This window comes from Schistocerca nitens, chromosome 3, assembly GCF_023898315.1.
Source record: "Schistocerca nitens isolate TAMUIC-IGC-003100 chromosome 3, iqSchNite1.1, whole genome shotgun sequence".
In the NCBI taxonomy this organism is placed as follows: domain Eukaryota; kingdom Metazoa; phylum Arthropoda; class Insecta; order Orthoptera; family Acrididae; genus Schistocerca; species Schistocerca nitens.
In genome coordinates, this window is record NC_064616.1 from 251,536,466 (window position 1) to 251,562,847 (window position 26,382).

Sequence of the window (26,382 nt, forward strand, 5' to 3'; positions counted from 1 at the left end):
CATCATGCAGCCTATTGCACACAGTTTGAGTGGTAACACAACATCCTGTGGCTGCACAAAAAGCATTATTCAACATGGTGGCATTGCCATCAGCGTTCCTCCAAGTCATACACAGTTTGAGTGGTAACACAACATCCTGTGGCTGCACAAAAGGCAATATTCAACATGGTGGCATTGCCGTGAGCGTTCCTCCAAGTCATAATCTGTAGGTACCGGTCATCCACTGCAGTAGTAGCCCTTGCGTGGCCTGAGCGAGGCATTTCATTGACAATTCCTGTCTCTCTGTATCTCTTCCATGTCCAAACAACATCGCTTTGGTTCACACAAGACACCTGGAAACTTCCCTTCTTGAGAGCCCTTCCTGGCACAAAGTAATAATGCAGACACAATCAAACTGCGGTATTGACCATCTAGGCATGGTTGAACTACAGACAACATGACCTGTGTACCTGCTTCCTGGTGGAATGACTGGAACTGATTGGCTGTCTAATAGGCACTGCTCATGCCTGGTTGTTTACATCTTTTGGTGGATTTAGTGACATCTCTGAACAGTCAAAGGGACTCTGTGTGTGATACAGTATCCACAATCAACGTCTCTCTTCAAGAGTTCTGGGAACCAGGGTGATGCAAAACTTTTTTGTGTGTGTATTTGCAAACAGTCGTGTTGGAGGAACATCCACAACTGAGCAGTATATGGATGAAAATATGGCTACAATTGTAAAGTTCTTTTATTTAGAACAGAACTGGTTTCGAGCTCTTATGCACCCATCATCGGGTGTTGTAACTTCATGCTGTGACCCCAAGCACTGTGATGGACAATTGCAGGTCATGGTGTATTACCAGCTGGTAATACACCACATTCTCTACTTGCCCACTGCAGCACTCAGGGTCACAGCATGAAGTTATACCACCTGCTGATTGGCGTATAAGATCCTGAAACTGGTTGAGTTCTAAATAAAAGAACTTTACAACTGTACCGATATTTTCAACCTCTGATATAATATATTTGGTTATAAACTAGATATGGCAGCAGCATAGCATTTCTTCAAATTTATCTATCTAAACTTTGTTTGACCAGTTTCACTGTCGACTTGTTGATTTATTCCATTCAGCTTATATAAAAATTAATAACATAAATACCTGGAACTTCTCAAAGGTACAGACATTCTAAACTTCCCATCATAAGACAATTTTTTCCTAGGGCATGCCAGGGCCTTACTGGTATGTCCTACACTAGTGGAGTGCAATGAGAACATTGTCTGGGTGAAAAATGTAGAACCAGTTTATTAATTAGCACATAAACTGAAGCTCCTTCTTGGAGTAAGTTATTTACAAATGAAAATCTGTTTGGTACTTGTAGTCCAAACAAAGAAAGCAAATAATTGTTAAGTGTCTGAAGACTGAAGTGAGTAACAAAAAGGTTCAAGTGTGTATTCATTAATGTCTAACCGTGCAAACTCAGTTACAGATTACCACTAACATAATCAGTAGTTGGTAGCATAAAGCCCAAGTGTGAAGAAGTTGAGAAGTTAAGTCACTACCCTTAGCTCAGTAGGGATTAGAAAATAAATACTGCACAGTGACTTTCTGACAGTCATTACTTAGTGAGAGTTCTGCTTGATGGGCTGATGATGCAGCCAGCACCTGGCCCAGAGAACTTGAAGGAATGACTGGTTCTATAGGTGAGATCAAACTGCCAATCCGTGGTTGAGCATCAGCCTTAATACCGTCATGGTGCATGGATATGGCACGTGCTGCTGGTGGTATGTGACAAGACATAGGAAAATAATGCCCACAATCACAGTGCTGTGGTCATGGCAGCACTCACTGCTGGGAGCAAACTTGGCACCTCTTGTCATTGCTGCCAGAGACTATGTGTACAATAAAATGGCATGTAGTTATGGTGGTGGTGTTTGTTGTCCAGAACATTTACCAATGTGAGATGACTGTGGATTGGTGGTTGGCTTGCAGGTGCTTGTGCCTGTTGTGGCAGACGATGCCTGAAGCAGGCCCCTGCAAGACATGTACATGTTGCAGGTCCATAGGTTGCTGTCTTGTAGGAGCGACATAGCATCTCTCCCCCAGGGAGGAGATGATGAAGTCATCTGTGTGAAGAGTGACAATCTGGGCCCCTTCCTTGGTGGGAGATGGAGGGTGAGGAGTAACTGTGGCATTGGCCCTGAGAAAATGACATCAGAGATGTCCAGTAGCTATGTCTAGAGATTGGGATTCTGGACCCACTGTGAGACTAGTGTGGGCTGACCTGGAGCTGTGGCTAGACTGGCAGTTACTGAAGAGCAAACCATGTGGAGCAAATCTGCAAAGATCCCTAATGTAGTAAGAGACACACTGTATGCAGATGGTTGATATAGTGAGAGCACTGTAGAAGGAACATGTGAACTGTGCACCCACAGGGCAGATTTGAGAGGAGAGCATCCAAAAGATAGAAAATCTGTGCCTGAAGGATGTATGTGACTGCAGAAGCAACTGAGAAGTTGGATTTTGTGCCCAGAAGGCATGGATGAGTGTTCAGGCACATGAGAGATAAAATTATTGTGCCCAGATGGTATGGATGATTGCAGAAGTACTTGAGATATAAGATGATTGTGCCTGAAGTTCATAGATGGGTAAAGAAGCACTTGGGATATAAAACAATGGTGCATGTAGGGCAAAGTAGGTTGTGGGAACACTTGGGAAGAAAAATTAATGTGACTGGAGGACATACTTGGGTGCAGGAGCACCAGAGAATTTGGTATGGAAATTATATTCATAAAATGCATGCATGGATTGGGCATAGAAAAAAAGAATCAGACATTGCTTGAATGGATTAGGTGCTGGTTGGGCCAGGGGAAAGGGAACAGTTGTGACCATGGAAGTTCACTGGTGGAAATTGCTGTGAGGTCCATGTGAGAGAAAGAAGTGAGTAAAAGATTCTGGAATTGTGCCAGAAGGAGGGAGCTGCAGTGATGGTGTACAAAGGTGGTTGCCCCTGGAGGTGCATCAGGGATAACAGCTGAGATCCTCTTGCATCCTGTTGATGCTTTCAAGCTTCTCCTAAATGCATCTGTGCATTTGCTGCATGTTATGCAAGATTTATAGGACTTGAGGAGTCACTTCTGTGTCAAGGATGAACATACTTGTTAGGACAAACCATTGAGAGGAGGTGCTACAGCCAATGGCAGTGCCAGAGCCAATGAAAGAAAATCTTCTACCTCATTTTTGATTGATGGGATGAAACATTAGAAGGTGGCACAGGAACTAATGGCAGTACTGCAGTTCTTTAATCTTGACACCAGGTGACAGAATGAAATGTTGGAAGGTGTTGCAGGAGCCAGTTGTGATGCTGGAGTTGATGAAAAACTTTTCTGCCTCATTGTTAGGTGATGGGATGAAACTTTGATTGTTACCACAAGAGCCAAAGAAAATGTTGACCCCACAAAACGGTGGGACAAAATATAGGGAGACAGCAGTGGAGCTGATGAAAAGGGTTACTCTCATCACAAAGTGGTGAGATAAAAATATAGAAGCTGTTACCAATAGTGGAGTGTAAATGCTGAAGCCATTGGCAGTGGTGGGATGAAAATTTGGAAGCCATGACCAGTGGTATGATGAAACACTGAGCCATTGCCAGTGGTCAGATGAAAATGTTGAGGCCATTGTCAGTTGGGGGGCAATAATATTGAGGTCATTGCCAGTGGTTGGACAAAAATGTTGAGGCTGTCCTCAGAGGTGGAACACAAATGTTGACCTGTGGAGCCAAAAGAATACACCATCTATCTGGGATAGATGAGAATTAGAGTTTAAAAGAAAATACCTCATAGTCACATGATCTGGGATGAAACATGGAGATGGCACTGGGGCCAGAGGAAATAATCATTACCAACTAATATGGGATGAAACTTAGAGAGGTGGCACTGGAACCAGTGAAAACATTTACTTGTCACCAAATGGTGGGATGAAATGTAGAAGCCATCAAGAATGGTGAGCTAAAACTTGGAAAGGTGGCACAGTTGGGGAAAATGCTAACTTGCCACAAAATGCTGGAATGAAAACTCACAAATTTTTTATGCTCATTGCGTCTCATATGTCGTGCCCTGGTAGGTGCACAATGACAACACTACCCAGATGAACAATGTAGAACAACTTTATTAATTTGTAGATAAACAGAAATGCCTTCTTGGAGTAAGTTATTTACAAATGAAAATCTGGTTGATACTTGGAGGAGTCCAACCAAAGCAAGCGAATAATGATTAAGTGAATGAAGGCCTAAGTGACTAACAGAAAGTTTCAAGTCTAGATTCATTAATGATTAACTGTGTAAATTCAGTTACAGATTACCACTAACATGATTAGTACTTGATGGCATTAAGCTTAAGGGTGAAGAAGTTAAATCACTGCCCTTAGCTTGATAGTGATTTTAAAATAAACACTGCATGGTGGCTGTCCAACAATGATTTCTTAGTAAGACCTCTGACTGATTGGCTGTGGATGCAGCTGGTGACTGGCCCAGAGAACTTGATAGAATGACTGATTTGATAGCTGAGACCAAACTGCCAGTCGGTGGTAGAGCACCATCCTAAAAACTGTAGCAACCCATGGGTATGGCATGAGCTGCTGGCAGGCACATGACAGGGCATAGGAAAATACCGTGCCCTTGCACTTGTTGTGGCGGACTATGCCTGAAACGTGGTCACCTGTGGGATGCAAGTATGTTGTAGGTCTGCAGGTTGTTGTCTTGTAGGAGGCACACAGCACTTACAGAGGATACATTATCCTTTTGAAGGCGAAGTTTTGTGAAAAGTAACGAAAACCATTCTCATTGCATTGTCCAAATTTCTTGCTGTAAACATTATCATCATAATCATTGATTTGGCATTCTTATATGATACATCATCATGTCAGCAGGGCAGCAAACATTTGTCATTCAGAAAGAACTCATAAATGAGGAAGGAATTTCAGAGACTTTATAATAACCTTTTTATTTTTTATTTTTTACCAGTGAAATATCTCAATGACTGTCTTCACTGGAAACAGTCCACACCTAACCAATTTTCCTATCTAATGTCATCTTTTCATAATGACTAACAGTTTCATAGTCTGGGGTGTATTACCCATTCTTTCCAGTCAAAGAATTGTCTCTTTGTTTTCTTTTTCTTTTGACCTGAAACCATACTACCTGAATTCAATAAATTTTTGTTTCTAATCCAATCTGGCCTGTGAAACACACCTTCCAGCTTTTTATGTGCCTATAATAGAGACATTCAAACAATTCTGTAATTAATATATGTGCTGATTACTCACTAGATGTGAAAATATGTTTCAGGTAATTTTACATGCCTGGTAGTTGTGTTCAACTTAAGAAGACGCCTTGGTTACCATCTGTTTCACACATATATTCCTTCTGCTCTCATTGTTGTTATGTCATGGATATCTTTCTGGATTAAACCTGAAGCCATACCTGCAAGAGTGACACTTGGTGTAACATCACTTCTAACATTGGGTAAGAATATTTAACTGATATCATATTATTACTCATTTGTTTATGAAGTTTCAGAGAATAGACATTTTTAATAAAAAGTAAGGTTTTTAGTTCTAGTTGATAGAATGAAAAACAAAGAAATGAAATTTAAAATTATGCCTATGTCAAACATAAAAACTGTACCATGGTGACAGTGAAGCATTCTATCATTTGTCTAAAGAAAGTCAGTTTCACTGGACTTGAAATAGTCAAAGTTTGTATTAAATAGTTATGTCTCATTTGGAATTTATTCTCATGTCCTGTTTTATATACAGGAATTACTTTTACCATCTCAGGGAAAGGAAAAGAAAAGTTTTAAATTGCAAATATAGTTATATAATTTGAAAAGAGAATGGCCCATAACCTCAGTCTTAGATCATCTGAAAATAAATATATGTGTAACATGTACTATAGCAACATGTGTTGGTGTAATTATACAGATATAATCTCTTACGTTTCTTGTCCTTACTGTGTTTTCTTTGAATTTGACAAGTGCAGTCACACTGATATTTTTATGAGTATTAGGTAACTTACGGTTATGATCCAAAGTACCCTGTTTATCGAGCAGTGAATGACAACGTTTTTTGCAAATTGTCTCCATTTATACATAATAGAATGAAATGAAAATATAATCCAGGAAATATTTTAGTAAACACACAAAATGATTATAATAATTCGATAACTGTAAATTTTCTTTTCATTTTCTGCAACCATGAACGCTCTTAAGAGACTTTCTGTGGTTTCATTCATTTATCTTCATGATATCATCATCTGATTCTCAGTATATTCAGTTCTTCAACGAATTTTTTTCATAAATAACAAATCCCTATCCTCAGTCAATATCTCAGTTTGAAAAACCAATGGAGCTTACCACAAATAAGCATGTTGTTGTTGTGGTCTTCGGTCCTGAGACTGGTTTGATGCAGCTCTCCATGATACTCTATCCTGTGCAAGCTTCTTCATCTCCCAGTACCTACTGAAACCTACATCCTTCTGAATCTGCTTAGTGTATTGATCTCTTGGTCTCCCTCTACGATTTTTACCCTCCACGCTGCCCTCCAATGCTAAATTTGTGATGCCTTGATGCCTCAACACATGTCCTACCAACCGACCCCTTCTTCTAGTCAAATTGTGCCACAAACTTCTCTTCTCCCCAATCCTATTCAATACCTCCTCATTAGTTACGTGATCTACCCACCTTATCTTCAGCATTCTTCTGTAGCACCACATTTCGAAAGCTTCTATTCTCTTCTTGTCCAAACTGGTTATCTTCCATGTTTCACTTCCATACATGGCTACACTCCATACAAATACTTTCAGAAATGACTTCCTGACACTTAAATCTATACTCGATGTTAACAAATTTCTCTTCTTCAGAAACGATTTCCTTGCCATTGCCAGTCTACATTTTATATCCTCTCTATTTCGACCATCATCAGTTATTTTACTCCCTAAATAGCAAAACTCCTTTACTACTTTAAGTGTCTCATTTCCTAATCTAATCCTCTCAGCATCACCCGATTTAATTTGACTACAATCCATTATCCTCGTTTTGCTTTTGTTGATGTTCATCTTATATCCTCCTTTCAAGACACTGTCCATTCCGTTCAACTGCTCTTCCAAGTCCTTTGCTGTCTCTGACAGAATTACAATGTCATCGGCGAACGTCAAAGTTTTTACTTCTTCTCCATGAATTTTAATACCTACTCCAAATTTTTCTTTTGTTTCCTTTACTGCTTGCTCAATATATGGATTGAATAACATTGGGTAGAGGCTACAACCCTGTCTCACTCCTTTCCCAACCACTGCTTCCCTTTCATGCCCCTCGACTCTTATAACTGCCATCTGGTTTCTGTACAAATTGTAAATAGCCTTTCGCTCCCTGTATTTTACCTCTGCCACCTTCAGAATTTGAAAGAGAGTATTCCAGTTAACGTTGTCAAAAGCTTTCTCTAAGTCTACAAATGCTAGAAACGTAGGTTTGCCTTTTCTTAATCTTTCTTCTAAGATAAGTCGTAAGGTTAGTATTGCCTCACGTGTTCCAACATTTCTACGGAATCCAAACTGATCTTCCCCGAGGTCCGCTTCTACCAGTTTTTCCATTGGTCTGTAAAGAATTCGCGTTAGTATTTTGCAGCTGTGACTTATTAAACTGATAGTTCGGTAATTTTCACATCTGTCAACACCTGCTTTCTTTGGTATTGGAATTATTATATTCTTCTTGAAGTCTGTGGGTATTTCGCCTGTCTCATACATCTTGCTCACCAGATGGTAGAGTTTTGTCATGACTGGCTCTCCCAAGGCCATCAGTAGTTCTAATGGAATGTTGTCTACTCCCAGGGCCTTGTTTCGACTCAGGTCTTTCAGTGCTCTGTCAAACTCTTCACGCAGTATTGTATCTCCCATTTCGTCTTCATCTACATTCTCCTCCATTTCCAGAATATTGTCCTCAAGTGCGTCGCCCTTGTATAGACCCTCTATGTACTCCTTCCACCCTTCTGCTTTCCCTTCTTTGCTTGGGTTTCCATCTGAGCTCTTGATATTCATACAAGTGGTTCTCTTTTCTCCAAAGGTCTCTTTAATTTTCCTGTAGGCAGTATCTATCTTACCCCTACTGAGATAAGCCTCTACATCCTTACATTTGTCCTCTAGCCATCCCTGCTTAGCCATTTTGTACTTCCTGTCAATCTCATTTTTGAGACGTTTGTATTCCTTTTTGCCTGCTTCATTTACTGCATTTTTATATTTTCTCCTTTCATCAATTAAATTTAATATTTCTTCTGTTACCCAAGGATTTCTACTAGTCCTCGTCTTTTTACCTATTCGATCGTCTGCTGCCTTCACTACTTCATCCCTCAGAGCTACCCATTCTTCTTCTACTGTATTTCTTTCCCCCATTCCTGTCAATTGTTCCCTTATGCTCTCCCTGAAACTCTCTACAACCTCTGGTTCTTTCAGTTTTCCAGGTCCCATCTCCTTAAATTCCCACCTTTTTGCAGTTTCTTCAGTTTCAATCTGCAGTTCATAACCAATAGATTGTGGTCAGAGTCCACATCTGCCCCTGGAAATGTCTTACAATTTAAAACCTGGTTCCTACTCTACATTAAACTTTTGGCGGCTTAATTTGGTCCAGAAATACTTCCATTATTGAAACAAACATATTTTTAATTACTTGCCAACAACTACAAAATGTTTAGCTGTTTATGAGGTATTGTTAAGAGGAGCCTGTAGGACTGGTTAATGACATCTTCTTTTACTTCATTGATGGATTTTGTAGCAGAACTAATGGATGTTTGCATTTGAAAGTATACTACATAGTGTGAATGTCATGCAGTATTTAACTTCTGCAAATCTGAAGTGGCAAATAGTTCAATCATGTGAGGCAATTTTTTTTTAATTTCCTGATGCTTGACTACAGTAGCCTAAGAACTGTTTTACATTCTTAAGTATTTGTGTAAATAGCTGTTTCTGACAAATATTGTATTCATGGTAAATAAAAATGAGTTCTGATGTTTTGACTGAAATGGTATCAGTCAAGCCACTTAACTGTAAGCATATTATTCTCATGAAATTTTTTTTATTCTATATTGCATTTTTCTGACATTTGATTTCACATGTGTGACACTCTCTTTGTACTTTAAAAAACTCCTTTTAGCAGGTTAGAATGCATCTCTCATCTTCTCTCCTTTCCTCTTTGTGACTTCATTGTACAATTCCAGGTATTACTACCAGTGTTGGTTTTACTGGACAGTCATGGCTTGCATAGTAGCAAGTAGTTTACTGTATGGCCACTGTTCATAAAAATAATGATTTATCGAGAAATTGAAGCAGCTACAACTTCTTGTGATTATAGGAATGTATCATTTTATGTGATTCAGCTGTGGATTTTTGGTGAAATACTATATATTATGTTAATTAAGTGAAGCACCTTTTAGCCTTCAACAATACAAGGGAAAGATAGATTGTTATTTGCCTTGAGATGAAAAATTGAGGCCGGCCACTGTGGCCGGGTGGTTCTAGGCGCTTCAGTCCGGAACCGCACTGCTGCTTTGGTCACAGGTTCGAACCCTGTCTCGGGCATGGATGTGTGTGATGTCCTTAGGTTAGTTAGGTTTAAGTAGTTCTAAGTCTAGGGGACTGATGACCTCAGATGTTTAGTCCCATAGTGCTTAGAGTCATGTGAACCATTTTGAAAAATTGAGTTGCAGACAGGCAAAACAAAAACACACTTATGCGTTAACTTTTAACCAAAGCCTTCTTCAGAAAAGGAAACACACATACACACACACACACACACACGCACACACACACATACACACACACACACACACACACACACACACACACACACACACACACACACACACACACAAGCAAACATACCTCACAATCACATAACTGCCATCTCTGGCAGCCTGGACTGGAGCTTGATGTGTAAGTATCTTTTTGTTGTACCTGTCTGCAAGTTAGCAATTCATCTTTACAGCAAGTAGCAATCTATTTTTTCCTTATATTGTTGATATTCCAACCTGAAGTTTCCATAGTTTACTTTTCTAGTCTTGTTTCACAGACTTTATTATTACTGTACAACCTAGATTTCATGTTATAAGCCCATTTCCTAGTACACCACTGATCCCAGTGATGGGAATCAAGCAAAAATAAACATGTAAACTTCTTATCAACAGAGATAACTTTTATGGTTTAAGTCAAGAATCAATAGATCCCATCTTTGGGATCAGTTGTGTGCAATATATGTGTTGCAAACATTCACAAGTATTGAAAGAAATTGTTGATGAGGTACTTCTGCTGGTACAAAGGTGGTAGGTGGCCAATGTTTTTTAAAAGTAATCCTCCTTTGATTAGAATCCTACCTAAAAGCTGGGAGAGAGTACCAAAAGACAGAATGTGTGTTACAGATAGCTTAGTTATCAAAGTGGATAATAACTTTTTCACATTTTAGAAGCACAATACAAAGAACCAACAAAACTGTGGGCTGGCCAACATATGCATAACTTCCAATCACACAACATCTTGGCAAGCTGCAAGCTTGCACTGAAACTAGGTGCAGGCTTGTACTGAAATAACCATAACAAATATATCCGTCAATTTTATATTTAATACCACAGTCAGATTGTAAGCAGTGTCAGGGCCATATGTAGAACATAAACAATGTAGATGAGGTACATGACAAGAGAAATGGGATAGCCATTTTGATTATAGTTTTATACTGAACAATCAAGAAAATTCAGTGAGAGCCAAGCAGTCTTCATTTGTAGATTCTCACAATTAAAGCTTATAGACACACATATGTGCGCACACACACACAAACACTCTCTCTCTCTCTCTCTCTCTCTCTCTCTCTCTCTCTCTCACACACACACACACACACACACACACACACCACTTGTATGGGGACATTGTTCCACCGGACTACATTGTATCCTTATCGAAGGCCAGAACGAGCTCAGTAGTTCCACATTTCTATCCATCCATCTGCTACTTCTCCCTCCCAACCACTTTCTTCCCTTACCCCAACCCTCTATCACATCCTCCACCCCCTTTTTCCCTTTGCCCACTCCACCTGACACCATCCCTCTTTCTAGTCGAACTGCAGTGTTGGTGCTATGTATTCAGAGTGGGCACTATTACTATACTGGTGTGTGTGTGTAGAGCCCCTGCCCTCATTCTCGGTCTTATGTGAATTTCAGTGACTCAGAGCCTCTGCTGTTTGGTGAGTTGTTAAATTTACTCCTTAAATTATTTACAATCCAGCAGGACTTTCTGTTGTCACAATTTTAAATACTAGAAATATACAGTACCTTATCTCAATAAATAATTTGGAAAAAACTGAGATAAAAGTCTTTCATATCTGAAGTGTCACAGGTGAATTTAGAACATCCAAAGAATCAAAAGAACTGCTTGCTGCCACTTGTTGCAATGTTTGCTAAAATTGAAGCTTCTAGCTGCCCTAGTTTGTTCTCATATGAAAAGATCTTCATAGTGAATACCAGTTGAGTCTCAGGGATGACAGTTGGCTCAGTCATGACCATAAGGACATTCCCCTTATACCCAGGACAAAATGCCCATTGAGTATATGAGCACTCAATGTCATCCCCATATATTGTGGTGTATTGCCCTCTTCTGAGGACAAAGAAAATATTGTGGGGGTTAGTGCTGCAGGTTAGATGGCAGACAGGGGTGAGGTGATTGGGGAGGGGAGGGGGAAGTAGCGGAAAAGGAAAGAAATAAAAAGACTGGGTGTGGTGGTGGAATGACGTCTGTGTAGTTCTGGAATGGGAACAGGGAAGGGGTGGATGGGTGAGGACAGTGACTAACAAATTTTGAGGCCAGGAGAGTTATGGGAATGTAGGATGTATTGCAGGGGAAGTTCCCACCTTCACAATTCAGAAAAGCTAGTGTTATTGGGAAGGATCCATATGGCACAGGCTGTTAAGCAGTCATTGAAATGAAAGATATCGTGTTTGGCAGCGTGTTCAGCAACAGGGTGGTCCACTAGTTTCTTGGCCACAGTTTGTCGGTGGCCATTCACTATCGATGCCACTTCCCTGTACACTAACATTCCCAATGCCCATGGCCTTACCACTATTCAACACTACCTTTCCCAACACCTGGTAGACTCTAAGCCAACAACCTCCTTCCTAGTCACCATGACCGACTATTTCCTCACCCAGAATTACTTCTCCTTTGAAGGCATTACCTGCAACCTAATATGTGTTACGGCTATGGGCACCCACATGGCATCATTCTATGCCAACCCATTCATGGGCCACCCAGAGGATTCCTCCCTAAAAACCCATAATCCTAACCCCCTCGCCCGCATCTCGTGGTCGTGCGGTAGCGTTCTTGCTTCCCACGCCCGGGTTCCCGGGTTCGATTCCCGGCGGGGTCAGGGATTTTCTCTGCCTCGTGATGGCTGGGTGTTGTGTGCTGTCCTTAGGTTAGTTAGGTTTAAGTAGTTCTAAGTTCTAGGGGACTTATGACCACAGCAGTTGAGTCCCATAGTGCTCAGAGCCATTTGAACCATTTTTTTAACCCCCTCACCTGGTTCAGATTCATTGATGACATCTTTGCTGTCTGGATCAAAGGTGATGATACCCTATCAACATTCCTCCAGAACCTCAACAACTTCTCCCCAATTGGCTTCACTTGGTCCTACTCAACCCAACAAGCCACCTTCCTAGACGTTGACCTCCACCTCAAGATGGCTAGATCAGTGCCTCTGTCCATATCAAACCTACTAATAACCAGCAATACCTCCACTTCGACATCTGCCACACATTCCATACCGAGAAGTCCTTTCCCTACAGCCTAGCCACCCATTGTCATCGCATTTGCAGTGACTAGCAGTCCCTCTCGAAATAAACTGAGAGTCTCACTGTGGCCTTCACTGACTGTAATTATCCTCCCAACCTTGTACAAAAACAAATCTGCTGTGCCTTATCTTTCCAGTCTCCCACCACCTCCCAAAGTCCCACTGTCTGGCCACAAAAGAGCATTCCCCTTGTAACTCAGTACCACCAAGGACTGGAGCAATTGAATTATGTTCTCTGCCAGGGTTATGATTACCTCCCGTTGTGCCTTGAAATGAGAAATATCCTGCCCACTATCCTTCCCACCCCTCCCACAGTGGTATTCCACTGTCCACCAAATCTACACAATATACTTGTCCATCCTTATGCAACTGCTGCTCCCAATCCCATACCTCATGGCTCATATCCCTGTAATAGACCTAGATGCAATAAATGTCCCATACATCCTCCCACCACCACCTACTCCAGTCCTGTCACTAACATCACCTATCCCATCAAAGGCAGGTGGTCTACAAACTAAGCTGTAACCACTGTGCTACATTCTATGTAGGCATGACAACTGACAAACTGTCTGCCCACATGAATGACCACCAACAAACTGTGGCCAAGAAACAAGTGGGCCACCGTGTTGCTGAACAAGCTGCCAAACATGATACAACTGATGTTCCCATAACGCTCTGGCCTTAACCTTCGTTAGTCACTGTCCTCACCCATCCAGTCCCTTCCCTGTTCCCATTCCAGTACTACACAGCTGTCATTCCACCACCACACCCAGTCTTTTTATTTCTCTTCTTTTCTACAATCCCCCCCACCCCCACCCCCTCCTCCCTCACCTCTCCCCTGTCCTCAGTCTAACCTGCAGCACAGCGATTCTGAAAGGATTTCAAAACATCCCACCTGCCAATCAATAATCCTTTATTAGACTCAAAATATTTTATGGACACAAATAGATTTATTTGTGGCTATTGGTAAACACCATGGGATGCCAAATTTCACATACAGAGCAAGTGTTTTAACAATTCACACATCAGATCCCTCAGTTACCACAATAAAAAATTTCCTTTAGTGATTACACTGCCTTCTGAAAAAATCTTGCTGTTTCTCTGAAAGAAAATGTTCTCTATGAAAAAAAAATTAATCTGGAAAATCCACCAATGCTTCATAATTATGTGTAAATTGACATCTGAAAACAGCTGTTATCCAGTTTCTGTCTTCTTAAACTTGAGACACTAGGAAAACTAAGTGAAATTTAGATTTTGTAAAAGTGTTAGGACATCCATAGATCTGCTGTCTTTATATATTCCTGACATTGTTAGTATTTGAGTGATCAGCAACAGAGATGTGCTGTCATTATCAGGTCTTATGCTTTAAAATATTACAATATATTGTCCCTCAGTGCTGCAACCAGTCATACAGCGAAATGCTTTTTTAGTGATCTTGGCTTGTGAAGTTTTCTTCAGTTATCATTTACTGTCTTCATGAAAGTTTATTCTTTTTGATTTCTTTTGGAATCAAAGCCTTGTCTCAAGTACTTTTTTGCCCAGTTGATCAAAATATTTATACAGTATTTGATAGTTACTCGTTCACCATCTGCAAGGTAACCAATTTGAATAATACCATCTGCATTGCACGCACTAGTCATAGTCCATTCAGTAAGTATATTGACTCTGTTTCTTTTTGTGTAGACCCATCAGATTGTGCCCACTGCTTTGATTGCCATTTCACTTATAGATGTCTCTGTATCTTGTATAAAGCAACAAATAAGTGCAAAAAATCAGTTTGCATCTTTAAAATGGTCGAAACACCTGAGAAAATTGTTTTAGTGTTTGCTGTTGGTTGGGATTAAAAAATGTGGGAAACATGTTGCACAAGTCTCTATTTTCATTTCTCATCAAAATGTACTGTACACTTTCTTATTATGTGTCTATGGTATCAGAGATTTCATAAGACTTTAATAGCCTTTTTTCTCCAGTGCCATATTGTGGAGTTCCTTGATGTTTTCTTCTGTGATTTGGGATTTCCTTATTATAGACCATGTTGAAGATAAATATGCTGGGCCTAAACACATACCAATGGGCCAATAACATGGTATATGAGACCATTCCCCCTCCCCCCTTCCCCCTTTCCGCCAGTGTTCCTGATGTAGGAGCTAAAGAACATCCTGCTGTTGGAAGGACAGGATCACAACCCTAGGTGAAAGCACATCCATAGGTAAGAGAACAGCACCAACAAATACTAAAAGGATAGGGTGTGAATCATAGCCGTGGCTGACATCAAAGAACAGAGGATAACATATGCAAATTTAGAGAAAACATTGACAATCAACAACCAGCTATAATTTAGAAAGGGTCCCACAAAATTAAGATGGGTGCATTCCCACGGACACTGCAGTGCAGGCCATAGAGTGTCACCCATGGTGAGCGCAAGCTGTGACAGGATGTACAATGCCACCATCAATGGAGATCCCCCAATTTCCCTGACTCTGATGTAGGAGCTGAAGCACATACCACCATAGGGTGGCCGGGATCACCACCCTAGGCAACAGCGCATCTGTAGCTAAGAGAAAAATGCCATCAAATACTGAAAGTGGTGATGGAGGGCAAAATAGTTATGCAAAGGATCAGAAGCCCTGTGTGAAGGCCTGTCCAGCCAACCATGCTGAATGAGGTGAACAACTTGTCATAAAACCTGATTGGCAGTAATAGTAGCTGCAATCCTGGAGCCCATAATAGGAAACAGTTCCACTGTATGTTGTGCCTCAGTGTCTACATGAAAACAAATTAACTCTCCTTGATCAAAAGTAGAACCTGGCCCAATCAGAAGCCAGGACAGTGCATCGCATGAGATACCTCAAAATATCAAGCAATATTCAACACTTCAACCAAAGATGGATTCTCATACCATAGTGCACATTGACACACCTTCTTGCCAGGAGCCATCTGAATGATGGCATCACAGACCATAAAATCAGCATAGGAATCATGATGAGCATCAGTAACAAGCTGACATTTGTGACTGAGACCAAGGCCATGAAGGCTGGTAGCCCAAGTGGGGTAAGACTGTTGGGGCTATTCATGACAATCATAGAACTCTACATGCATTGCAATGACATGCATGTGTTTATGGTGACAATTTGACAACATCTTTACACATTTCATCAAACAAAACTGATGCAGGTTCCTGGAGTGGGGCTGACAGGCACAACAACTGGTAGATCTGAGGAGATATTCAAGACAGGAACAAAGACTTATGCATGTCTGCATCAGTAACATCAAAAGTGAGGAAGTGTTGCTGAAGCTACTTCTCATAAGCCTTCCAGACTTTGGCCATATCGCCATAACGGGGAAAGGGTGGTGGGTATGCTGACAGTGTGGGAGCCTGCATAGTTAGCATGCCTGACAAGTTCATGATAACAACCATAAGAGCTTGCTGCTGCTTAAGGAGAGATTGGAGCAAGCATCCCTGGACAGAATACCAAAGGAACAACCAAACAGACTAAGCTCGTGGAAGTGAATACCACACTCATCACCAACTGTATTATACTGTAAGGCACAAACAAGAGCACAGCCATAATGAACCAAAGTTTATTCTTCTTCCTCATACAAACAAACAACAGTTGAGAACATAGACACTAACATGGAAATAATCCAAATAATGATACAAGATCAAAATGGTTCAAATGGCTCTGAGCACTGTCGGACTTAACTTTTGAGGTCATCAGTCCCCTAGAACTTAGAACTACTTAAACCTAACTTACCTAAGGACATTACACACATCCATGCCCAAGGCAGGATTCGAATCTGCGACTGTGGCAGTCACGCAGTTCCAGACTGTAGCGCCTAGAACCGCTCGGCCACTCCAGGTGGCAATGATATAAGCAGCTGCTGACAATAAGTATGAAAATTATATGAGACTAAGTGCCTGCTGCATTATGCTTATAAAGAGGAGGGCTCCAGTATACAATTCAGTGGATGCCATGCTGTGCACACAAACCATGTGGTCCACCACATTTTATTCATTCAAAGTGGCATGTTCGCCAACGTCCTTGTAGTGGTGCAAGAGGTGACAAATGGGAGGGCATAAGTAGAACTGGTTCTGTGACAGGAGGTGCTCTCCCAGTTCACTCCTAACCAGTTTTCCTTGGAAGGATGGTAGTGACCTGTGGTTGCCGGTAGGTGCAGTGAAAGAAGATTCAGAATTAGTTATTTATTTCCCTAAAAATACAGGTAGCATCTTGACTCATGATTGGCATCATCTGTGTCTGCTGAAGAATCATGTCATAAACAACCTTCAGACCACTCAAGGCAACTGGCACCACACACTTTGTTCCAGGCAGCTGGTGCACTAGCAATTTGCCACTTGCAGTGGCCCTGGCACATGCTGTACCATGATGCCTCAGCAGTGAGCGACAGCGGTGCATGTATTGAACTTACACAAACTGACTTGGGAGGTGCACTGTCCCCTTCAGCTCACCACCCTTCTGCATCATGTGCCATACCACAATGACAGCTGATGTGTAGCCATGAGGTTCAACAATATTGGTCCTCAGGTCCTCCCATCTGTGACAGAGGCAGACTGTGGTGTTGAACTCTGAAACTGCTGACTGTGGCAAGGTAGCCATCTCTCCCAGTAATGGCTGTTGTCCACAGCATACATGAAATCTACAGCAGACTTGTGCCAAACATCACTTCACTGACTCCATCCAATTGGATATGCATGAATAGTATAACACACAAATTCTAACCTAAAGATAGTTATGAGGATCTGTGTGTGTGTGTGTCGGGTTGCGTAACCAGCTGGCTAGGCACCCAGCGGGCAGTGCGGCACTATGCTTTGTTAATTTTTTCAAATTGTTGCATCCTTGAGAATTGTGGAATCGACCGGAAGACTCAAAGTAGACCTAGTTTTGTTTATAGTAATATGCCTTTTACATTGTACACCCGCTCATGTAGAAAAGTTTCTAATGATGAGAAAATACGTGTATGGATGAAAGGACTTGGTGTACTCGCTGAAAATGTAACTGTAACTGGTGATATTACCTTGTATTATAATTATTAATAAAGTGTTATCCTTGACTCCTGTAACCGGGAGCGTCAGCCTAGAACCACTAGTCGTACATCTGGTGAACGGGGGCTCAAGGATGCAACAATTTGAAAAAATTAAAAAAGCATAGTGCCGCACTGCCCACTGGGCACCTAGCCAGCTGGTTACGCAACCCACTTGGCTTGGCGCTAGCCCTTGCAAAAATTTTTATGGTGTTAGCAGTGTAGTGCTTAATTGTTAATGCATAGCATGCTGAACAGCTCCTTGAATTCTCTCCAGTTCTACTCTAGCATCTCTTACACTGTTTGCTCATTCCCTCATTACCCTAGCTATGCCTACTGCACTGTCCAAAGTTTTTAGATGATTCTGTATTATACCTAAATCGTTATTTACAGTAATCATTGTATCATTAGCATACTGCTGTAATTCCATAGTTATTTTGTGTATTGTTTTAGTTATGTTTAACAATCCTTGCTCCATACCCGTAATTTGTGCCATATGCCAGTTGCTATATTTTCTGTTTGTCTCATAACTTCTTGCACTTGGCCAATTGTACTATTCAGACTTGCAATATCATCACTACCTGCTGTGCCAAACAGGGTTTCTAGTAGTTTCCCTCCAGCACTGAGCCATCCCCTTGTAATATACTCCTCTCTCACATCATTTATTGATTGTCACAGACTTCCTAATGACTCTTTTAATGAGCTTTGAGAGGAGTAAGATTTACAATAAACTTTCTATTTTTCTTCTTTTCTGATAGTTGGCTCCAGTTCCTCCTGTCTAGGGACTGATCCTTGAAGTTGAAATTTTTGACACTGTAGGTTCTCTTAGTTCCAATTGACGTAAATAATGCTGAAGCATTGCCTGAGCAGAGATTTCTGTTTCTGTAATTTTTATTCTTTCTCATTTTTCTATATAACACTGACTTTACAATTTCCACTTCAAAACCCAAAATAACATTGTTATTGCCAAAAATAAAAGCACGTCCAAGCACAACAGAAGCATGCCCATTACTAATCCATTCTGTGGTACTAACAATATTCCAAAGAGTTTACAAATTTTCTTGACAAATGAATCTCCACAAATTTATATCATTATTTTATAGATGAATCCAGAAGTAAACATAATGAATATTGTCAGATTGCCCAATTAATTAATAAAAGGAATTTTAAGTGTGCCAGATATTTTGTAATTAAAAAAAAAAAAAAAAGTTGTATACAAAATCATATGAAATTCTTTTAGAGAAACAGCTGAGATAATATTAACCTGTTTAAAAAGTTGTAATGTTTTTGGTATCGACTACTTCTGTTAAGGGAAAGTAATACTAGAGGAGGGTGTCCTTTAACACCCTCTTCCTCCATACAAGAGAATTTGGAACTGTACTTGTCACTTGCTGCAACTGCTCTCTCAGCTTATCGTAGAACTTAAGTTCATAATATTCATTTCATATATCCCCTATCATACTGCCCCATTTCGCTTCCTTTAGTGCTTCTAAGAACATATCTTACAATCTTGTCACTTCATTCCTTACCTCCCAGATGTCAAATGTCAGTCTCATGGCCACCTGTAATTCATGAGGACTACATGCAGCTGCTGCACAAACAAAACTCCATTCTGTAAAGGCTGGTTGACAATTCCTTCTGCTCCAACAATGAGCAATATCATAACACTCACTACACTCCATCTAGGCATCATCCTTGCCATCACTTAGGTGAGATAATTTATATGTACTCCCTTCCTCTTTAGAAAAAAGTGGGAAAGAACAAAAATACCTATATTTGCAAGTACACTACATGAATCAATGAAAACAAAGAAAAAATCCTTCTATTACCCACCTATCTCTACATTCACAACTGTGTATCCCTTGGTCTTAACCCAGAAGGCCTATTCCACAGTATTTCTTTACTCTTTTCTTTCTTAATCTCATTATGTGGTATCTCCACTGGTACATGAGGAAAAGAATCTGTGGTACCTTGAAAAGGTTTAATTCCACTGATATGGACTACTGAAGTTTGTACTAGTAATTGTAACTTTACATTTACAGGTGACTTTTTCTTGGTCATCTGGTAAGGACCCTGAAAATTCATCAAAAACTTTTTATCTTACCCTTAGGAGTGTAAGAGTCTCTGATAATGTGGTAAATTCCTCTTACTTAATCCCACACACTCTTGACATTTTAGCATTTTGTGTTAGCCCATTTTACCTTTTGCTAGAATTCCTTTAGAGTTTTTGTGAATACCTTAACATGTTCACCTTCTTTTCCCAACTCTGGTTTAATTACATCAAGTGGAGAAGGTATTTTGCATCCACATACCACCTCATAAGGTGATAATCCTGTTCTTGTATGAGTTTTTCAATTGCAGGCACAAACTACAAAATCCAAATATACATCCCAGTCTCCATGTTGAGAATTAAATAATGGCCTAGCGTCTTGGTTTTAGTTCTATATGTGTGTTTAACACCTGGTTTGTGAATCACAGCATATTGAAATTCACTTAGTTTCAAAACCCAACTCATTTGACAACTTGAAGGCTCATTTAGCCCTAATAGCCATTTTAAAGCTGCATGATCAGTAATCACTCTGAACTTACGCCCACACAGGTAACATCTAAAATAATAAATATCATATATTAATGCTAACATCCCCTTTCCAGTGGTAAAATAATTTTGTTCAGCCTTATTAAGCTGACAAATGCATATGCTTCTGGTTGTTCTTTCCCATCAATGATTTGCTGCAAAACTGCTCCCAAAGCTGTACCACTTCCATCAAATAACAACATGAATTCTTTTGTGAAATCTGGAAAAATCAAAACTTGATCTGAAGTTGAACATCTTTTAAATTTTAAAATGGTATCTGACACTCAGGTGTCCAGCTAAATGTAAAAACTTTTTGCAATTCACAAATTTTCTATGATAGTTTGCTAATCCAAGGAAATATAGTAACTCTTTAACTGTCTGAGAGACCAGAAATTCATTTACTACAGATGTAAGGTGTGGATCTGTCCTTACTCCATCTTGGCTAATTATGTGCCCCAGATAGTATACCTGTGATTGTACAGAGTGACACTTATTAATGTTAAGCATAAGTCAAGTGTTTCTCAACCTGTCAAATACCATTTCCAAATGATGAACAAGCTCTTCAAGGCTTTTTTTTTTTTAATATAACTATATCGTTGAGATACACCACTCATTTGTTTGATTTTAAACATCTGAATACTCCATCTAATAAACCTTCAAATGTAGTGGGTGCATTTTTCAGCCCAAAAGGCATCCTACAATACTGATAGTGACCAGAAGTCCTAGTAAATGCTGTTTTAGGTCTTTCCTCATGGTGTACCTCAATTTGATGGTCAAAAAGGGTCAAAAAGAACTTGCATTGAACCAAGTTATTTAATGTGTCAGTAATATTGGGGATTGGGCACACATCTGTTACTGTTTCTTATTTAAGAATCTATAGTAACAACAAAACTGATTTTTCTTTGTTCCATCTGGTGACTTCTTACCCACAATCATGACCATGGACTGTCCCTATGTTCTGTAGTCCCATCTGATAACTGCTGATACACCATTCCCCTACTAAACGCTGTAAATGCTCAGGTAGCTGGTACTGTTTTCTAAATACTGGCGGATGATTGCCTGTTGGTATTCTATGTTGTGTGGTTGGTTTAGTGGGTAACACTCCTTGTCGATTGAACATATCTTTATACCATATTAGCACTGATTCAATTAATGACCTGTCTTCACCCTGAAGGTGTTTTACTTTTTCTCACAGTGCAGGTATGTCAATAGTTTGCTCTGTACTGCCTTGTACCCTAGAATCCTCAGTATCTTCCTCTTCGAGAACTTCTAACATGCCTGTCAGTAATCCCTTTGGAAGACTTGCGTCATCTCCCCCAAAACTATCCAGGCTTATTTGCTCTATAACTTGACCATTAATATTCCTTGTACACATTATAAACCTACATAGAAAACAATGTTACTCATCTAACGTATCATTACTTGTTAATGATTCTACCAAACACACTATACCCTGTGGAATGTTACAAGCTACTTGGTACCCACATTAGTTTTCCTGTACCTGCATGTGCTCTGTCTTGCAAAACAACTTTTAATCCACTTATACACAAGTTATTTGATGTTGTCTTTGCAATGAATGCATCTTGTGATACAGAAACATTTGTAACTGTTTTATCAAATGAAAATAACTGACTGTTGAGTTCAATCATCCATTTCCAAATGTTTATTCTAGCACAATGCCTAACCAGAAAATCTAATCCAATTATCACAGTGACACCTTGTCCCACAGTTGGCAACACTTACATTTTCTCATGAAACCTTGTGTTCCCTATTTTAAACCTGAGCCTTGTTGTCCTGATTGTATCAACTGCATTACCACCTATTGCACGCAACTTATACCTTGGCTCTTGTAACCTGCTCTCATCCAGGAGGTCCAGAATGACTACCAATACATGCGCCCCTATATCTACCAAAAATTCATATTGCTTCCTTTCAAACAAGCCACTGATGAACAACCCATCTATGAGTGTGCATTGAATGTAGTTCTATTTAAGGAAATGTTTCTCAACGGAAGGAACACCCATTGTCATATAATGATTTCTTTTTCCCATTATAGTAACCATCTTTGTTTGACCTACACTCCTGTGCCTTATGACCAACCTATTGTCAATTAAAACATTGTGTTTGGTGACACTGTGCTTTGAAATGTCCCTTCTTGCACAGCAATAACATTCTTTGTTCAACTTACTTGTTACTTACTTGTTCAACACAAACATTTTCTGATCATTCTGAGACTTAGTAGCAGTATCTATCTCTTGCAGATAATTGGCTACCTGCAGCACTGCTGCTACATCTTGTGGATTTTCCATTCTCACTCTCCGAGAAAATTCTGAAGAAATCCCTCTTAAGAACACATTCAATGCGATATCCTCAGCCCCCCTCAATAAAACTACGTCAGCATCTGGTTTGTTAGTCAACTCATAAGTTTGGGCATTCAACTTATGTATCCTGTCCAAAAACACTTCAACTGTCTCATTTGGTAATTGTCTCATATTACTTAACTTTTCTCAAAAGAAACTAGCACTAATTTGTTTTCTGTACTATTGCTTTAAGCCATTTAAAAACTCTGTAAATGTGATTACTTCACTGAAAACATCATGGTACCTGATGTACATCTTAGTCTCACCTGAGAAATGCAATACAGCCATTGGCAGTGATGTTTGCTCAGACCAGTTGCACACGGTGGCTGCAGATAACATGTCCTGAATAAAAATAATGACATCCTCTGATGTTTTGCCAGAAGAAAAGGAAAGAAGACTAGCAGCTACAGGATCCATGGATGGTGAAGATACTGCCAGTATTATTTAATTTTGCTATGATCTGATTGTGAAGGATCTCTCATTTGATTATGTAACTGCTGTGCCATTTGGTCATCCTGTCCTTTTAATAATTTAACCTGCTCTGTGAGAGTTAGATGCCCACATTTGTGCCATATTTGTTAAGTTTCTTTGTCTATCACAGTAAGCATTATACACCACACACAGTATACACTATACTGAATATCAAAATTACTTCATCTCATCCACACTCAGTGACAGTTAATAGAGCTCTCTTTTGCTGACCATACTGTAAGTGGAATATATTACAAGAATAAACCTATCACAAGGCACTATGTGACTAGATAAATTACAAATTTTACAATCCACCGGTACAAAATACACCTTACTGTAATTTCCCTTAAAGTCAGATATTAACCTTTCTTATTCTGGACATGATCACTACCAAAACATACTTCTGTGAGAAACAAAGCTTTTCAGTGACTCACCCCACAAATGTTGTAACTAGTGGTAAGGCTCTGTATGAATCACTTCGTATAGCCTTCTGATGTAGATGCTGCAAGTGTCAGACACACAATCACTTCCTGGCAGCAATTCTGCAATGGGTGACTATTGGGTGGGCATAAGTAGAGTGGGTTCCATGTCAGGAGGCACTCTCCCAGTTTGCTCCTTGCCAGTTTTCCACGGAAGGATGGTAGTGACCTGTGGTCACCAGTAGACACAGTGAAAGAAGATTCAGAATTAGTTATTTATTTCCATAAAAATACAGGTAGCATCTTGACTTGTGGTTGGCATTGCCTCCCAATACCCACTGAGGAATCTCATGGTAAGTGGCCTTCAGCCTGCTCAAGGCACACTTCACTCCAGCCAGCTGCTGTACTAGGAGTTCACCACTTGCAGTGGCCCCGGCACTGGCTGTAATGTGATACCATGGCAGTGTGTGATGGCAGCACATGTGTTGAACTTACACAAACCAACTTCGCAGATGATCTGTCCCCTCCCACTCATCATCCTTCTTTATCATCCATCATACCATGATGACAGTTACTGTGTAGCCATGAGGTTTGACAATATTGACCTGCCATCCAGGTAGGCCCTATTCAGTTCACCAGAATGTGGGCAATGATAGTGTCCTGATTGTGGTGGGATGGAAAGATCTCCTGATCCTCCCAACTGTGACAGAGGTAAACTGTGGTGTTGAACTCTGCGACTGGTGATTGTGGTGAGGTAGCCATCTCTCCCAGTAGCACCTGTTGTTGTCTATTGATAACAGACTTGTGCCAGACATCCCTTTGCTGTAATTAAGAAATTGAGTGCAAATATCATGTACGCCATTGATCCATCTGACTGACTGCCTTATGAGCTAAACTACTCGGTATTTATTGAGTGAAGTAGTGGCTAATGTTTACCTGATGTCATTTGTCATTTCTGCATAGAGCTTGCTATAATGAAGGTATCCGTGGTTTTCCTTCTTGTGTGCTTGGTTATATTACAGAACTGGTTTTAAAAACTCTTGGTACTCTTTGTTGCATTTGCCTTAGTCTTTCTTTCATCTTATAATGAAGGTATTGTGACCCTGTTTGGTTGCTCTGACCCACTACATTCGGCTGTAGTCTGCTGCCTGACTCACCAGAAATGCTGATGTCATGTTTTGCCCTGACCCAGTCGCAATGTCAGCAGTGCCATAATGCAGTGAGATAGCTTTGCTCTGGGACTTGGAAAATTTTACCTGTTTTAGTGCCCTATACAAGGTTTACATGCAACAGTGGGTATCAACTGCTTTCTAGAAAAATAGTATTATACAAAATGTGGGCTACTTTCCAAACCTAGAAGGTAGTCTAAACTTTGGAAAAGTCTTTCTAGCCCAGTTACATGTATATAGCTCAAGAAAAAAGTAATAGAGGTCACTTCCTCTTCAGGAAATACACTACTGGGCATTAAAATTGCTACACCACAGAGATGATGGCTACAGACGTGAAATTTAACCAACAGGAAGTATATGCCGTGATATGCAAATGATTAGCTTTTCAGAGCATTCACACAAGGTTGGCACTGGTGGCGACACCTAAAACGTGCTGACATGAGGAAAGTTTCCAACCGATTTCTCATACATAAACAGCAGTTGACCAGCGTTGCCTGGTGAAACGTAGTTGTGATGCCTTGTGTAAGGAGGAGAAATGTGTACCATCACGTTTCTGAATTTGATAAAGGTAAGATTGTAGCCTATTGCGATTGCGGTTTATCATATCGCGACATTGATGCTCGCGTTGGTTGAGATCCAATGACTGTAAGTAGAACATGGAATTGGTGGGTTCAGGAGGGTAATACAGAACGCTGTGCTGGATCCCAATGGCCTCGTATCACTAGCAGTCGAGATGACAGGTGTCGTATCTGCATGGCTGTAACAGATCGTGCAGCCACGTCTTGATCCCTGAGTCAACAGATGGGGACGTTTGCAAGACAACAACCATCTGCACAAACAGTTCGATGACATTTGCAGCAGCATGGACTATCGGCTCAGAAACAATGGCTGTGGTTACCCTTGATGCTGCATCACAGACAGGAGCACCTGCGATAGTGTACTCAATGACTAACCTGGGTGCATGAATGGCAAAACGTCATTTTTTCAGATGAATCCAGTTTCTGTTTACAGCATCATGATGGTCGCATCCATGTTTGGTGACATCACGGTGAACTCACATTGGAAGCGTGTATTGGTTGTTGCCATACTGGCATATCACCCAGTGTGATGGTATGGGGTGCCATTGGTTACACAACTCGGTCACCTCTTGTTCACATTGACGGCACTTTGAACAATGGATGTTACATTTCAGATGTGTTACGACCCTTGGCTCTACCCTTCATTCGATCCCCTCGAAACCCTACATTTCAGCAGTATAATGCACGACCGCATATTGCAGGTCCTGTACGGGCCTTTCTGGATACAGAAAATGTTTGACTGCTGTCCTGGCCAGCACATTCTCCAGATCTCTCACCAATTGAAAACATCTGGTCAATGGTGGCCGAGCAACTGGCTTGTCACAACACACCTGTCACTACTTTTGATGAACTGTGGTATCATGTTGAAGCTGCATGGGCAGCTGTACCTGTACACACCACTCAAGCTCTGTTTGCC

At 40.5% G+C, this 26,382-nt stretch overlaps 1 protein-coding gene across 1 annotated transcript in view; it reads left to right on the forward strand.

Annotated features, from left to right (window-relative positions):
* Positions 1 to 26,382, forward strand: part of LOC126249563 (glycine receptor subunit alpha-4-like) — a 303,930-nt gene that overhangs the window by 244,005 nt on the left and 33,543 nt on the right. The window contains exon 7 of the mRNA XM_049951226.1: positions 5,324 to 5,500. Within this exon, the coding sequence (XP_049807183.1) occupies positions 5,324 to 5,500 (177 nt within the window). The remainder of the gene's footprint in view (positions 1 to 5,323; positions 5,501 to 26,382) is intronic.